Source organism: Xyrauchen texanus, chromosome 50 (assembly GCF_025860055.1).
Source record: "Xyrauchen texanus isolate HMW12.3.18 chromosome 50, RBS_HiC_50CHRs, whole genome shotgun sequence".
Classification (NCBI taxonomy): Eukaryota; Metazoa; Chordata; class Actinopteri; order Cypriniformes; family Catostomidae; genus Xyrauchen; species Xyrauchen texanus.
Genome location: NC_068325.1, coordinates 9,705,615 through 9,723,472, shown reverse-complemented (window position 1 = coordinate 9,723,472; position 17,858 = coordinate 9,705,615). Strand labels below are relative to the sequence as shown.

The following is a 17,858-nucleotide window of genomic DNA, read 5'->3' as shown; positions in this document are numbered from 1 at the left end:
ACAACAACACGTTTTTCAGCACTTATTAACCTTTGTTAATGTTAATTTCAATAGACCAATATAATTTTAAAACTAAAAGTTGTATATACTACATAAATTAATCCATAATGAATTAATATGAGCAAAAAATTAACAATTAACATGAACAAAGATTAATTAATGCTGTAGAAATACATTATTTGTTTGTTATTAAATCCTAAAACATTCCTAATGTTACAAATACAACCTTACAATAAATTGTTACTGAGTAACATATTTCAAAATAAAGCACCATCAAATATAATAAAACATTTATTAACATTATTTAACCATTGAAAAAGCTTCATTATGGGTGTTGCTGAAACTGCTGAAATAAAGCAATTCACAGATCACTAACATTTGCTGGAACTTTATTAGTGTTACATAATAGTCTTATCACATTCATTACACTGTCAGAATGTGGAAAATGTAGAGTAGTAGTAGTATGTTTTATTATGTCAGCAATCAAAGCTATTTTCATGGCAAGAATTCAATTACAAAAAACAAATATCATATAAATACAATAAAAACAAAACAAATATAAATAGCAAGTCATATTATACAATATTTTTTTTAAGATTAATATATGATAAGAAATCCAAAACCTTTTCAGGCACAATCTCATTAAATATGTCCTTTAACGAGGTAACTTCATAAAAGAGCATTCTACTTGCTGGAAAATGTAGAATCTACTTTTTAATTAGTTATTGTTTCTAGAAGTAGTTCTGGATTCAGAAGAGTGTCCATATAAAAATTAATAGAAAAAGTTCAGTCTGGATTGATGGGAACAGCAATGAGGAGAGGAACATCCATCCTTGACATTGTCATCTAGAGCAGCAGGTACAAAAATAATTAGTTTTTTAATTATTAAATCTCTGTGTGAGAATTAATTTAAAAACAAACTGGCCTCTCATCTCTGGAATACTTACAATGAAATTCAGGGTCCTCTGAGATGGTAAGGCCACAGTAAATTCAACTTCTTTCTCACTGTTCATGGCTCTTTCAACCTTGAAACCAGTCTGGAGAGCTGCCATAGGGATGTGCTTATACAGCCTAATATGGAAGTGATAAACTGGAAAAATAATCTTAATACATCTCATTCCTACACTTATTACAAAAAAATTGTTGAGTGTTAATGTACTCTACTTTTTGACATAGGTGGTGACAATAATTGGAAGCGTCTCCCATTCAAGCTCAAAACGGACTGCTGGGAATTCTCCAAGAATTCCGGCCTCAGCTTTAGTAATGATCGCATATTGTTGGCACTCTGCACCTGTTACGAATGAGGCAGCGAGGAGAGAGGATCTAAATGCAGGACTTCTTTATTAAATGAACAAACAAATAAACAAAGGAAAAACCCTCAATGGGGAAATAAACATAAACAGAGAACTAGGGCAAGGAACACAGACCAGGCTTGCACTACATTCAGCGAACGACAAGGAGTGAACAAAAAGCAGGGCTTAAATAACCAGGGAGTGATGACTGAATTAGACACAGGTGAGAACAATGAACAAAATGGCAGTGGTGATGGCAGGTGGATTCTGGGAAGTGTAGTACATTTAACAATGACAAGTGAAACCCAGGGCAGACAACAAGGGAATCGTGACATAGCCCCCCCTCAAAGGAGCGGCTTCCAGACGCTCCTCAGAGAAAAAAAAAAAATCGTCCAAGGAGTGGGGGAGCAAACAGACAGACAAGAGGAGCACAAGGGGCAAACAGACAGACCAAGGGAGTACAAGGGGAAAACAGGCAGTCCAAGGAGGCACAGGGAGCAGACAGGCAGACCAAGGAGGCACAGGGAGCAGACAGGCAGACCAAGGAGGCACAGGGCAAGGACAGGTTTGGGGAACCTAGGAGGAGGCCACTGGACAGGGACTGGGTCAGGGGGCCTGGGAAGAGGCCACAGGACAGGGACCGGGTCAGGAGGCCTGGGAGGAGGCCACAGGACGGGAACGGGGTCAGGAGGCCTGGGAGGAGGCCACAGGGCAAGGACAGGTTCAGGAGGCCGAACCGTGGGAGGTGGAGCCGTTGCAGGCGGAGGCGTGGAAGTAGGCGCCATAGGAGGCTCTAGAGGCGGAGACCTGGAAGGCTCTGGAAGTGGAGCCGAAGGAGGTGGCACCGTAGGAGGCTCTAGAGGCGGAGCCGATGGAGGTGGCGCCGTAGGAGGCTCTAGAGGCGGAGGTTTGGAAGGCTCTGGAGGCGGAGCCGATGGAGGTGGCACCGTAGGATGCTCTAGAGGCGGAGGTCTGGAAGGTTCTGGAGGTGGAGCCGAGGGAGGTGGCGCCGTAGGACGCTCCAGAAGCGAAGCCCTGGAAGGCTCGAGAGGCGGAGCCCTGGAAGGCTCGAGAGACTTGAGAGGCAGAGCCAAGGGAGGCTCAGGGGGCGGAGCTGCAGGAGGCTCAGGGGCGGAGCTCTGGAAAGCTTGGGGGGCGGAGCTCTGGAAAGCTCGGGACGCTCGGAAGGCGGAGCTCTGGAAAGCTCGAAAGGCGGAGCTCTGGGAAGCGGAGCTCTGGGAAGCTCGGGAGGCGGAGCTCTGGGAAGCTCGGGAGGCGGAGCTCTGGGAAGCTCAGGGGGTACTGGCTCTTGGACGGTCATGGCCACTGGCACTGGCTCTTGGACGGTCATGGCCACTGGCACTGGCTCTTGGACGGTCATGGCCACTGGCACTGGCTCTTGGACGGTCATGGCCACTGGCACTGGCTCTTGGACGGTCATGGCCACTGGCACTGGCTCTTGGACGGTCGAGGCCACAGGCGCTGGCTCAGGGACGGTTGAGGCCACAGGCGCTGGCTCACTGACATCGGAGGCTACAGGCGCTGGCTCACTGACATCGGAGGCTACAGGCGCTGGCTCACTGACATCGGAGGCTACAGGCGCTGGCTCACTGACATCGGAGGCTACAGGCGCTGGCTCACTGACATCGGAGGCTACAGGCGCTGGCTCACTGACATCGGAGGCTACAGGCGCTGGCTGGTTGGCCGTGGTTGGCGGAGGCTGGAGAGCAGAGGCCTTTCTTCTCCTCCTCCGGGCGGATGAAGTTAGCAGCGCTGGTTCGTTGACTAAGGCAGGCATGAAGGGATGAACCACAGGCTGAATGGAGAGTTACCACTGTGGGGGGAGCTACGGGGTCCTCCTTGACGACGTCCACAGTGAACGACGAACCGCAGGCTAACAGGGTCTCCTCCACGAATTCGCGGAGCGTCCAGCCGGTGGCAACCGCTCCTTGAGTGCACCGTTCAGGTTGGCCAGGAAAAAACCCACCAGGAGGGAGTCTGGGAAGTCCGTGACCCTCGCCAGCTTGAGGAAATCACGGATGTGGTGCTCCACCGGACGGCTTCCCTGCATCAAGCTGAGCAGACTGCAGTTGGCATGTGAAACCGCTAGATCCATGGTTGGTCGTTCGTTCGTTCTGTTACGAATGAGGCAGCGAGGAGAGAGGATCTAAATGCAGGACTTCTTTATTAAATGAACAAACAAATAAACAAAGGAAAAACCCTCAATGGGGAAATAAACATAAACAGAGAACTAGGACAAGGAACACAGACCAGGCTTGAACTACATTCAGCGAAAGACAAGGAGTGAACAAAAAGCAGGGCTTAAATAACCAGGGAGTGATGACTGAATTAGACACAGGTGAGAACAATGAACAAAATGGCAGTGGTGATGGCAGTGGTGATGGCAGGTGGATTCTGGGAAGTGTAGTATATTTAACAATGACAAGTGAAACCCAGGGCAGACAACAAGGGAATCGTGACAGGACCCCAAGCAATCTTGGCCTGTGGAAGAAAGTTTATGTGCAATGATAATGCAGTTATTCAGTCCAGCAGAACATAAAGGACAGAAATCGACAATGGCAACTTTGAGAATTTTAGCCACATGAGCTCCAGTCTTACAGTGACTTTGTTCTTGCTCAGCAGAACAACATCAGCACAAATATTCCAGTTGTCATTTTCAGCAATTGAGGAAACGATGAGCTGTACTCTTGCAGTTGGCTTGTCAAAGAAAGCAGCAAGTTGGTAACCCAACAGCTTGTGGTCCACTCTGACAGCACGGGCAATGATAGCAAAAACAGGTGGAATAGTAATTCCAAGGTACTTATCCTGAAAGCATAAACAAGCATATAATTGATTCTTACAAGAACTATTCTTTATGAAATTTCAGATGTTAGTTTTGTTAAACTAATGACATAAATTGCTTCACCTGTTTTTGGATAGATTCAAAACTAGCTGCAGTACTTCCACTACTACCAGACTTTGATGATCCATGAGGCACCAATTACTGTAAACAAAGTTTTTGTTTAGGATTATCTAATACAAAGAAATCTGTCCAAATAGAGGAATAAAACCAGGCCTAATGGTAACCTATGATATAAATGAAAACTAATGAAAAGTATTGCTTAGTAATTACCTGATCTTTGTGGAATTTCTTGAAGGGTTCTCTGAGATTGGTAGTCTAGGGACCCATATGAAATAATCATTATGAATATAAATACAAAGTCTTATTTATGCTACAGTTTGTTGCTACCTTAGTGTGCTGAGGAGGAGGGCATGGCCCGGGCCGTAACGATGGACGCCTGGCACTGAATCAGCCCAATAAGCCGGGAGAGGGTTAAAGAGGAGCCGGGGATGCCAGTTCGTGAGAGAGACGCACACAGCCATCTTGTTTGTGTGTTGTGTTTTGTTCATTTGTTTATTAAAAGTTTACATTGACTGCTTAGCCAGTTACCACCTCCTCCTTGCCCATCTTGTGAATCAGTTACATTGGTGCTGAAACCCAGGAAGGAGGTGGGATGCGCTGTCAGAGAGCCCTCGCCACTGATGTAGGTCACGATGCCGAGGAGGTTTGGTCCGGTTGTACTGGAGGTGTTTGCCTGAAGGTGGAGGAGCCTGCCAGGAGACAAATTATTCCCAGGAGGCAAGGAAGTCTGGCCAGCAAAGGACGGCTGAAAGGGCAGCACCTCCCCTCCAGGAAGGGAGGGGGGAGTAAGTCACGCTGGAAGTTTCCCTTGCCTGAATCATACGTTGGGGGTATGTGACAAGGTGTAGGGCGTAGCCGTGCCGTAATGATGGACACCCAATCAGCCGGGAGAGGGATAAAGAGGAGCCAGGGATGCCAGTTCGAGAGATAAGCACGGAGTGGTCTTGAGTGTGTGTGTTTTGTGTTATGCTGGAAAGCAGTTTTATGTTGCGTTTTGTTCATTTGTTTATTAAAGTTTACGTTCCTGCATCCTCCTCGCCCATTATGTGAATCCGTTACAATTAAGCATTTTAATTTTTTTTATTTGACCTTTATTTAACCAGGATAATCTCTCTGAGATTAGAAATCTCTTTCACAGGAGTGTCCTGGCCAAGAATGGACGGCAGTTACAGTCACAAAATTACAAATCAAAAACAAATACAAAATTTCAACACTTAAAACAGTTGCACATCATTGAGTCTTCTTCAATGGACCGAATAATAGTTTTGAAATGTTCCATAGGCACCAGAGTTTGTAATTTCAATTTTGTTTGGAGTCGATTCCATTCAAATGGAGCTGCATACATAAAAGCCCTTTATCCCAGTTCAGTTCTTACAAGTGGAACAGAAAGGGTAAAACAATTTTCAGACCGGAGGGAATATTTCAAAATACTTTTCTTATGAATGAGGCAATCTAGATATGAAGGCAACAACCCCAGAATAACCTTATAAATAAATAAGTAATAGTGCATTTTCCTTCTAATAGACAGAGAGGGCCAGGCTACTCTGTTATACAAAATACAACGATGAGTTAAAGGTTTACAATCTGAAATAAATCTCAAAGCGCCATGATAGACGGCATCCAAAGAGGAGAGAAGATGAGAAGAAGCAAATTGATACACCACATCATCGTAATCAAGTACAGGCAAAAAAGTAGCAGAAACTAACCTCTTTCTTACATTAAATGAAAAACAAAACTTATTTCTAAAATAAAACCCAAGCTTTATTTTTAAATTTTAATTTAGTTGAGTTATGTGAGAGCCAAAAGATAAAGTATCATCAATAATGATGCCAAGATATTTATACTCTTTTACTAACTCAATCACATTACCTTGTAAAGTCTGGATAGGAATAATATTGTGTACCACCTTTTTCGAATTTGAAAATAACATAATTTTGGTTTTGTCAACATTCAGAGCAAGTTTTAGTGTATGAAGCCATGACTGAATGACATCAAAAGCCACTTGAAGCTTAAGCAAGGCTTGCCATTTAGAAGGAGCACCACAATACATAACAGTGTCATCTGCATAAAAATGGAAGTTAGTATCTTGAATATCATAATCCAGACTGTTTATGTAGATAGTAAATAAAAGAGGCCCCAACACAGATCCTTGAGGGACACCTTTTGCAATCTCCAGTAGTCGCAAATTTTTACCTTCAGCCTTAACACATTGAGTTCTATCACTTAGATAATTTTTAAACCAGAAAATAACATGATTTGTTAAACCAACACTCTCTAGTCTATGCAGCAACATTTCATGATCAACTGTGTCGAAAGCCTTTGATAAATCAATAAAAAGGGAAGCGCAATAATCTCCTTTATCCATTGTTCCCACAATGTCATTTAAAACTTTTAAAGTGGCTGTTGTGGTACTATGTTTTTTATGAAACCCTGATTGATTATCAGATAGAACTTTGTTTACATTCAAATAATGGGTCAACTGGTCACTAATAAAACGTTCTAAAATTTTTGATAGGACACAAAGCTTTGAAATTGGCCGATAATTATCTAGTATTGTGGGATCTCCCCCTTTTAATAATGGAACCACCAAAGCTGATTTCCAAATATCCGGAATAACACCAGTATCTAGTGAAAGATTAAAAATATAAGTTAAAGGCGTCGAAATAATATCAGCTGCTAATTTCAGATAGATAGATTCCACACAATCAGGGCCTGGTGATTTATTTATATCGAGCAATTTAAGTGCCTTATGAACATCAGAACTCTTGATATGTACAAAAGTGAACTCCTCCTTTTTAAAACTAGTCTCTGCACTAACAAAATCATAGTTTGAGCGCAAAGGATTTGGCGACTCCAATAAGCAATAAAATAAAATGCTTGTTACTACAATTAAGCATCTGGCCCTTATCAGATATGCTAGTAGAATCTATATTTATACATGAAGGAAGATCAGACGATTTTTTGTTCCCTACTAAATACTTTATATTCTGCCAAAAATTCTTAGGATTCTTTAAATTTGTTGTAGTTTTTGCAATAAAATAATCAGCATTAGCTTTCCTAATGGCGACTGTACATTTATTTCAAAGCTGTCTAAAACAAATCCAATCAGAATCTGTGTCAGACTGCCTAGCTTTTGCCCATAAGTAATACCTCATGATCTCACCTCTTTCATCCGAGAGTTGGACATTGAGGAGCTCCAAGAACTGCTGGCACTGCTGCTTTCAGAGGAGACAGGAATGTTTTTCGCTTCAGTCTCCAGGATTTCCCTCAGTTTCAACAGGATGGTTTTTCCCTCTGGTGTGTCCTCATCAACTATTTTGATTTGCTTAAGGAGCCTCTCAGCAGCTCTAGGGCCAACTTGGACCTCAAGCTCTAGTCTTTCAACTGCAGGACCTTCACTTGAATCCAGAACAACAAAACATTTACTATCATTTTTTTTTCCTGAATGTAATTTTTCCTTTTAGAATACCTCTTGACACTGCAGCGCATGCTGTGTGCTGTCCAATTATGTAGAACAGAGCAGACTTCTTCATAAAAGCAGCATTGTGAGAATGCACCTCAACGCATCCCTTCATTTCAATGTATGGGACAGCAAGACAGAGAGTCTTGTGAAATAGATTGGCAGATCTCACAGCTTGCATGTCAGGGTCAACATTCTCAGAAGACTGCAAAGAAAAAAAATTGTAATATCAAAAGAAGCAATCAGCTGAAACATGAATCAAATGAAAGATAAGCTTGTTTCCACACAACAATGTCCACATTAAAAGCTTACCGAATCATTAGCAAGAGATGCCTGGGCATCTTGCCGGGACAATTCAGGTATCAAGGGAACAATCCTCTCAGCAGTGGGATCTTCAATGTTTCTGGCCACAGCAAAAGTCTCAAAACTGTTGTAACAAGAAAAGATTGGATACAATATCTCAGGAAAACTTTTGAACCTGTTTCAGAAACTTTTTGAACCTTTCTGAAAGTGATTTTAACTTTTTATTACATCAATTTAATTTAGATTGCATTTCCTCATATCAGCAAAATGTTCAGGAACTTCATTAGGTAGAACCTCCACCTTGTAACTGCCCTTGAGAATATCTGCTCTTGCAGCCAGTTTTCCAGGAACAATTGTACGGATCTTTCCTTTGACTATAACTTGGATCAAGGCAGTGTTTACTCCTATCACAGAAAATGTATGCAGAGAAACACTGAAAGAAGGATAATGAAGATTATGTATGTAAAACTGCTGTTGTAAGCATTATGTCATATCTTTACATAGGTAGCTGTAAAAGTATACCTTGGTTTAGCTTCAGCTTGCAGTTGAACATCAGTCTTTTTCAGCTGATCAAAAGTGATGGTCTCAGGCTTCTCAGGGAGAGGAGGTGTAATAGTAGCCAGAACTAGAAGGATGAGCATTGCAATATCAATGTAAGAAGTAGTAACCATCTCATTACTGAAGAAAGATACATACAAAATTTCAAGGAAAAAAAAGTCACCACTGACGGTTGTAGCAACAACAGCAGCAGAGTAAAAACTAAACTCCATGGGCACACCAACTGCTGTTGGAAAGATACGACACACTTCAGCTGCTAGCAGGGGTTTTGCATACTTCAGTGCAATTCCTTCCTGTAAAGCCTTAAGGGTCTTCTTCAACAGTTCATGTGGTTTGGGACCTGGCAAGCTATAAGTAATGTATGAGAAATACAAAGTCCATATCATTGTAAGAATTAATCTCAAGTGAAACTTTATTATGGTAGTAAAGAGGAAACATGATCTACAAATCAATACCTGAATTGCTTGTTCAATGATGGTCTTGTCAATGTTGGCAAAAGCCACTTCCTGTCTGAACAATTTGACATAGACTGAAGCCAATGGCTGATTGGTTGGCAGAGCCTTCCAGTTTCTGAGTGGAAGAAGTAAAAAACCTGAGAAGTTTTAAATTTTGTAATGTTTATGTCATGTATAAAAATAAGACAACATCAAAATCCAAATTACTTACTGCTCTCATTGTGTGCTTCATCTTTTTTTTTTAATATGGTCAGGACTTTCATCTGCAGCAGGAGATTTCAGAAGAGCCTCCTGGATTCCTTCAGTTCTCACACCAATCTATTTAAGAGGAACCATTGAATGAAGACTATCAAAACATTATAAAACAAGAAATTATATTTCTAGAAAAAACTCTTTACCTCCAGAACATCAGCACCTGCTCCAGCCAGATAGGCACGTGTTTTTAGCAATAACAGCTCTGGGCAGGATGGTAGCAGCATCATTGATCATGTAGGCACTACCAGCAGCTCCAATCATAAGAGGAGCTACACAGGTAGATAGGTTAGAATACAATGAATAGGCAGGTTTATGAATGGCCGAATGCATGAATACTGACAAGGTGAGAGTATTTTATTTAATAGGTGTGTATTGGTTTTTAATACATACTATTATAGATGTCTTTCTGAAGGGCTCTACTGAAGCGGTAGCAGAGCCTGTCTAACTTTGGGCTCAAAAGCTTGATTGCAACATTAGCAGCACCAGCACTGAAATGGACAAACATGATGACCTCAGGCTTCTACTCATGTGAAGTTATAAAGTCATAATTTTTTTTTTATTATTTGCTATTCTTACTCAGTGGCCATATCAGGGGCAGTGATTCTAGTCAAGGACTTGATGTGGGAATAGGCAAAGCTTGTAACCTGCTGAGCTGGAGTGTGGATTAATTCAGGTTTAGCACTGAGGAGCCGAGACAGGGTCCCAGCCATTACAGTGGTGTAGTACAGCCTGTGGCAAGAGGACACAACGTCTCATTCCCTCCAAACAGGGACCGGAGGTTACGACAGTAACTGAGACGTTTTGGGGGGTCAATCATAAATACAAACATTACCCTTTTCTTGCCTTCAAATAACCAAATTCTATTTTCTGTACACGCTTGTCCATAAATCAACCATGCATGTGAACTGGTTAAATGGTCATAGACAGCAAGCCAAATTTGTTTACTCTTAACACTCGGTTTACCATTTCTGCTTCAAGGACTAGGTGGTCATGCTAACTTGTGAAATGGAGTTCCAAACAAAGGTTCAGGAGGAGCTTGTCAGGTTAGTTCTTTTCTCAATGCAAGCGCATATAAGCAGCTGCTTAACTTACTCCTGTGAAAATGTTTCCCTCCACCACCACAACTAATTCTTAATTTTTTATATTTTTTAATCTTAACTTCAATTAAGAATTCCTAATGCAAATAAATCCCCTTTGTAGCACAAATATGATATAGATAGCAAATAGAAAGGTAATACTTATAGGTGCTGTTAGCTATTTCAGCCTATCTACTTACAGGAGACTGGGACATTGAATTAGCCACGCCCCTCTTTCCAAAACTCTGCAATCCAAGATAACATATGAGCTTTATTGAGACCGACAGCATGCAGAAATAGCTTTCAAAAACAACAGTAGCAAAATAGCACCCTCAACAGATTACTGTTGTTGAACTGTTATGAACAACATGGCTTAAAAATGGCAGTAAGCCTCAATAATTTGCTGCAACTACAATTCAATGAGAATGTGAAAAATGATTCAAAGGTTTGAAAGCCTTATTGTCCACAGGCTGTGAACACATTTTTATTTGCTGTTTACATTATCTAGTGCCATCACAGAGACAGGTGAGATACAGTATATTATGACACTTATTTCATTAAGAAATTCAAACAATTTTCTATATTCAAAATATTGTCACACATTTGTGGTGTTTTGATATTATTAAATTTTTTGCAATGCAATATTTAATTTAAAAACTTTACTTTTAAAAATAATGAATTGAGCCACTGGGGATTCGGCCTCAATTTGTGTTCCGATGATTAAAATAAATTTGTTGGAGAATTTCACAGAGAATCACAGAGAATTTCTGCTACTGATTGCAAAGTAGCATGCAGCTAATGACTAGTATAGATTTTTCATTGGTGCTTTGTCTTTCATTAATTAACATATAAGCATTTAACCATCATATTAGCATAGTAGCATGACAAAACTGCAACATGTTTTGAGGGATAATTATATAATGATCTATGGATTATAGGCTCATAGGTATTGCTTATTTAGTCAAATTACTGTAAAGTTTTATTCAAGATAATATTAAATATTAGTTTGCCATCAAAAAGTCACAAACAAATGCTGTTCCTTCGCTTCAGGAACCTCTTGTTGAGACCTGTTAAATGCTGGCTTATTCTCATAATTTATTGCTCTCTTAACTAATGGATATATTGTTGCATACATTACAAACATAAAGAAGGTTTTGGGATACGCCATCAGAAACATTAACACACAATTTTGAAACCAGCATATAGATCATAAGAACAGAGGTGACTGGAAACAAACATTTAATCAGATTTCTAAACACATGTTTCTATGCAGTGACAGGCCACATGAGCTTCTACAGTTTCTTTCAGATCTTCAGTCTTCTCATAGTTGCTGCTCAGATTTTCAGAAACGTACAGTTTGGAGTCTGAAATAAAAACAGTAGGTGATAAATCAATTGAATATTGTATGAAAGTGTTTTGGGAAAAGGTCTTACTAGGCAAGGCAAGGCAACGCAAGGCAAGTTTATTTATATAGCACATTTCATACACAATGGTAATTCAAAGTGCTTTACATAGAAGAGATTAAAATAAGAATAAAAAAATAAAAATAAAAATAAGAATAATTGAAACAGTTTAGAATATAAAATAAAATAAAATACAGTACAAACAGTCGGACACACAGTGGCACAGTGCTCATTCAGTAACTGCACAGCTAAACAGATGTGTTTTGAGTCTGGATTTGAATGTGACTACTGTAGGAGCACATCTGATCTCTTCTGGAAGCTGGTTCCAGCTGCGGCTGGCATAATAGCTAAAAGCAGACTCTCCTTGCTTAGAGTGAACCCTTGGTATTTCTAGCTGATGTGATCCTAATGATCTTGATTTTTAGTTGTTTGACCCCTAGCGTCAAGGTATGCATTCACCTTGAGAACTTCATCTTTGTTTCCAAACACAATGACTTCAGTTTTGTCTTTGTTTAACTGAAGAAAGTTTTGGCACATCCAACTGTTTAATTCATCAATGCATGTTAAATTGTAAATGGTCTGCACTTATATAGCGCTTTTTTATTAACCGTAGAGGTTACCAAAGCGCTTTACACTGTGTCCCCACCCATCCACACTCACATTCACACACCAATGGCGGCAGAGCTGCCATGCAAGGCGCTAGCCTACCATTGGGAGCAACTCGGGGTTCAGTGTCTTGCCCAAGGACACTTCGGCATGTGGAGCCGTGTAGGCCGGGATTCAAACCACCAACCCTGCGATTGGTAGCCGACCCGCTCTACCGTCTGAGCATGTACTAGTAGGCAAGCAGTAGAATCCAACAGTGATACGACTAGTCCTGACTGGCCGACAGCCAGGTAGGCAACGCAACACCGGCTCAATGGAGTAGCAGTTGGACTCCTGTCTATCCAACATCTGTCTCTCCAGCTTTAGAGTTTCAAGCTTCATGTGACACTCTGGAGAAAAGTGTATACAATACACTGATGAGTATTCTTAAACTATTGTTGTCACAAAATAAGCAACCAAACACTTACAGTTAGCATCACGGCAGCTCTCAGCAGGAAGAACCCATGAGTGGGCAAAACTGACTGAGGTCTTGGTCAGGTATCCACTGGGTGTGCAGTACTCCTGTCTAATCTCTCCATCAGCTTTTCCACAGAGACCACAAGTCTGCCCCCTCATCCAATGCACAATATAAATCTGTTGAATCAGGGAGAATTATTTTTGTTCTACATACATTTGACGCTGATGACCACCTGTTTGGTATACTGTGCAAAATAGTGTTCTGCAATAGTTACCTAAGGCACTATTTATACTTTATCTAACCCTTAATTACTATTGTTGATGTAACCCAATTAAATCAGGTTGATCTTTAAACCATATTTTTGTCTAGATGTTATCACATTAAGTACATTTTTAGGTTATCTGAATTTTTGTAATTTTTTTAACGTGAAGTGATAGTCTGTGTTCCGCAACTGTTTTCGGGTCCTTGAATAACGTATAGCGAGCGAGTAAGGGCCGCCGGTGGACTTTCTGGTGCATCTTAGGGTAAGATGGTGCCCCCCTAGGTAGTTGATGCCCTACGCAAACTGCGTAGTATGCATGTAGGTAGCGGCGGTAATGATAATAGAATATGCACCATATCAAAGAAAAATAAATAACAATTTGCAAAACTGCAGCATCCCACAAATTGAAATAAATGTAAAAAAGAAGGATGCTATTTCACATGTGCATTTAAAGTATAACTTTTCAATGTATATAAACAAAGTGCATATAAATGTAACAATTCAAAAACAATCTAACAACATAAGTTGGCTCTGCCCTCAGTCATGCATCATTGGTTGACACTGCGTGTCTGATTGACAGGAACAACATCTGAGGCTTTTAGTCTGAGCAGACAGTCAAACTAATGTGTGCGCTTGAGCATTTAGGCCTATGTTATTTTTAAATCTTTTGATTATTCATATCTTAATTTTTTTAATATTTTCGCAAATGACCCATCACTATTTCAGATGTGGGTTTCCTGACACGAAGGACGAGTTGCCCACCTGTTTCTGCCCTCTACAATATTTGCAGAACATGACGTTGTTTTCGAACTCTAGCCATGGGAACATTTTGAGACAATTTGCATCGAATCTATATGTTCTCCCTCCAACGGATACAGTGGACGTTGAAGTGACAGCTGGTGTCACGGTAGCTTTGTTAACGTTGTTCTCAACATCCCTAACGTTAGCTGTCTCATGTAAACCTTATGAAGAGACTTCATTAGTTGATCCTTGCGAATCCCCCTCACCAGATTTCTCTTTCTCCTCGTCTCTTTTTCACTTAAAATAAAATGCAATGTCTGCACATTAACTTGTAGGCTATACCGATACTTTTTTCCATTGTTCAACTTTCTTTCTCTGACTGGAACGCGTCATCACAGAAAACTCTACTGTGGTTGGCACAAGCCGCTTGTGGAATATGGGTTAAAAAGGGTGGGGGGGGGGGGTTACGTTTGTAATCTTTAATCGCACAATGTGCTCGTAAATGATTTTTCCGGTTCGCACATATCTATTTTTAGGGGCAAATGCGAGTGAAATACTCGCACTGTAGAGCCCTGCACAATCAGGCTGGAATTCATTAAGACTGAATTGTGCTTAGTAAAAAGCACTATATGTACACATGCTTTATCACCCAATTAAATATATGGATTCGGGCAATGTCAAAAATTCAGCCTCAAAATCTCTGCTGAATGCAATGTCCACGGTGCAGTTCCAAACTTGCGGGTCGGTTCTGAGTGCTATATAGCAGAGGATGCAGCAGACCACCATGATCTGGCACTCTCTGCTGGGACTGTACAGCATCACTCCACTACTGTGATCCAGACACTTGAACAATCTCTTTAACATGTCGAAAGTGAGATCTTCTCCATCATTTGAATAATTACTGCTGCCATGATCAATATAAAATTTACACAAACATATAATTTTAATCAAATTCTGTTTACCGCCTGATTTCATTTGTGTTACAATCCCTTGTTGTCTGCCCCATGTTTCTCATGTCCCCTGTCTCAAACTGCAATTCCCATGATTCCCGGCCCTCATCACCGTGTTATTGTTCTCGTGTCTCTGTGTATTTAAACCCTGCTGTTCCTCCATTCCTCGGTCGATCGTTGTTTGTGGATGTCTGAAGTAGAGGTTTTCCCTTGGTTACCCAGTTCATGTACCCTTTGAATGTTTTCATGTTTTTGTTTCATTTTTCCCATCGTGGACGTTTCCTTTGTTCCTGTCAGTCTTGTTTTCACTTTGATCAATACAACCCGCACTTAGATCCGCACTCCTCGTCTGCCTCCTCCTACTTACGTTACAAATTGTGTGGTAATAGCGCAATGTAAATTGTGCCAGGCAAACTGCAATGAGTTATGTGAAGGATGTTCACTCTATAATGAGCCTAATTTACATCAAAGGAGGAGTGTTTGCATGGAAAGGAATGAAAATGACTTAATTTAAATACTGATGCAACACCATTTCAGCGCTGTTTGTGACTGCAACAACTATATTGGGTGTGGTTTGTGAATAAGATACAGGTTTTTGAGCTGAAATACCACATGCAATAGTGGCACAACTTTTTAGTGAATTTTCCCTTCAGTGAGCAAATTATTCTGAAAAATAATTCATTTAAAGAAAATAATTAATAAGACATTGACTTAATCACTATCTTTTGTTGTATTTCACCAAATTAACAAAATATCCTGAAATTATGTGGTGATGAAAAGACTCACTTTGGACAGATCAGAGTTGGAAGTGTGGACATCACTGCTAATGCTGCAACTGCTGATGCTTTGAGAATGATATATGTTATATTGAATGAAGGACCTCATTGAGTTTATGGAGTTATTGTTGCTCTGTCACCCTCCAAGATTTTCCTCAATTTCATCAGGATGGTCTTGACCTGGGCAGTCTCGACAGTGTTGATTTTTTTAAGGAGCTTCTTATCTGCTCTTGATCCCACTTGGACCTCAAACTCTAATCCCTCAACAGCAGGACCATCAGCTGTCAATAAAGAAAATATTAAAATGTAAATCTTTCACCACAAATATAGTTCTGGAGAACTTCTGCAGCTTTCGTTTGCATAAGTTTGATTTTTGAAACTTGCCTCGAGCTAGTACAATATGTACTTTATGCTATCCAATCATGTTATAAAGGGTGGTGTTCCTGATGAAGGCGGCATTACAGGACATAACCTCAATGCATACTTTGATTCCAATGTGAGGTAAAACAGAACAAAGAGTTTTGCGAAGTGGAACACTAGTGTTCAGTTCAGGTTCCATGCCAAGAGGCATAGCAGAATTATCGGTTTCAGATAACTGTTTTTAAAAAAGATGAATAAGAAAAATAATTCACAATGTAAAGAAAGCCAATAAAATCAAATTTAGGATTTTTTGGGTTTAGTCCTTGTGTGTTAACTTCAGGCCATCTGTATGGTAGTGTACTCTTAAATTATGTCAAAATTCATGTGGCAGGGCGGAGGGGTGGAGCCTCCCGAGAGGGATATTAGTCAACTGCAGAGGATCGTGCGGGAGAGAGAGATCAATGGAAAGGAGGAGGCGAGAACCGGCTTGATAATATAAATAATAGTTTTAATGACAAACTTAAAAGACAAACACACACGACGGACATGTCCGTAAACGATCTCTCTCTCCCGCACGATCCTCTGCAGTCGACCTTTATCCCACTCGGGAGGCTTGATTAGCCTAATACGGGACCGGGTGAGTAGGATCACGACCCGGCCCCGCCCTCCGCCCTGCCACAATTCACTTTTCGATATGTCCAGCCCAAACGTACTGTTTTTTAACATTCAGTTAGAGAACTGCTGTCTTACCAACTCTCCAGCTGAATTCCTGGGAATGTTGCACAACTACTGCCTCTGGTACTACAGGTGTAATCTTCTCTGAATTTATCTGATTAATGTTTCCAGCTGCTGCAAAGGTTTCAAAACTAGAGTAGGACAGGAAATACAAAACAGCACTTCAGTTATGGAGAGTCAGATAGAAGAGTTGGAACAATTATAAGTTTGGTGCATTAACTCAAAATAATCTGTACCTTGCAGCTGCAGAATGCACTGGAAGTACAATAGGAAAGGCCTCTATCCTGAAATTAGCATTTGGGATGTCAAAATTTGCTTAAATTTTTATAGGTAAAAAAGTATGGATCTTTCCTCTGAAAAATGCCCTATGGAGGGCATTCTCCTGCCTTTTAAAAGTTGAAACCTATTTATAATGCTATCCCTGTTGTCTGACCCCATCTGAACAGACCTGCAACCTATTTTTTGGTCACGGCCCACCAGTTTGAAACCAATGTATTTAACTCTTCTGATACCTTCAGCAGGAATATATTCTCAGCAACAGCACTGATGAAAACCTTGCTTTTGATCTTAATGCCAGCTCTGGCCAGACCCTGCTGTTGAGGACCACTGAAGAGCAAAGCCTTGTACTTGTACACATGGGTTTGAGTGTCTGCCAACTCTGGGACTGCAAATGCAATGTAAAATAGCATCTTTATAAAATAAACATAAAAATAAATAAATAAATAAATAGATATGCCATAAGAGACAATGTTCTACAGTGATTTCACTATGGGTAAAATTATATGAGTAAATTATGCTTACCAATATTCACAGGTTGACTCGCTGAAATGTTAGAAATTGTTACATTTTAATGATCAATGCTACAATGCATAATTTGCCTAATTAAGACTATGATTTTATCATCTATGCTAATGATTAAAACAGCATTGTAGTTTACTTACCCACAAGGGCTAAAGCCAAGGCCATGACAACAGCTCTCATGGTCAGCAGTTATCCAAAAGCACAAGGGTAACAAGTCTGTAAAGCTTTTGCTGGACAAATACTGTTCTCAAAATGTATGATTAACCAGGGATTAAGAAGTGCCAAGCTGTTGTGTCTACACTCTTGCCAGCTCATTGGTGTATAATGGAATGTGTTTTAAGTTCATGAGAGAACATGGCAACCTGGACTTTAATGCCTGAGAGAAATTGTAATTTTGCAATCTAAATAATATATGTAGTTATACTGTATATTAGAATTTTGATAT

At 40.5% G+C, this 17,858-nt stretch overlaps 1 protein-coding gene and 1 pseudogene across 1 annotated transcript; both read right to left on the bottom strand.

Moving 5' to 3' along the window:
* Positions 1-714: 714 nt before the first annotated feature.
* On the bottom strand, positions 715-17,616 carry LOC127640977 (vitellogenin-like; annotated as a pseudogene).
* LOC127641446 (vitellogenin-like) lies at positions 10,821-15,696 on the bottom strand. The gene is made up of 3 exons (XM_052124471.1): positions 15,528-15,696; positions 12,799-12,964; positions 10,821-11,686 (listed from the first exon to the last, which is right to left on the bottom strand). Exons 1-3 carry the CDS (start codon positions 15,624-15,626, stop codon positions 11,574-11,576), a joined length of 378 nt encoding a protein of 125 aa, XP_051980431.1. The 5' UTR covers positions 15,627-15,696; the 3' UTR covers positions 10,821-11,573.
* Positions 17,617-17,858: the final 242 nt, after the last annotated feature.

Bases quoted from the DNA above. Each gene is read 5' to 3' on its own strand.
- LOC127641446 (XM_052124471.1), bottom strand. From the start codon at position 15,626: ATGAGGTCCTTCATTCAATATAACATATATCATTCTCAAAGCATCAGC. The intron at 12,965-15,527 runs GTGAGTCTTTTC...CTGATTCAACAG, and splicing joins CCAACTCTGATCTGTCCAAA to ATTTATATTGTGCATTGGAT. The intron at 11,687-12,798 runs GTAAGTGTTTGG...TTTTTATTTCAG, and splicing joins GAGCTGCCGTGATGCTAACT to ACTCCAAACTGTACGTTTCT.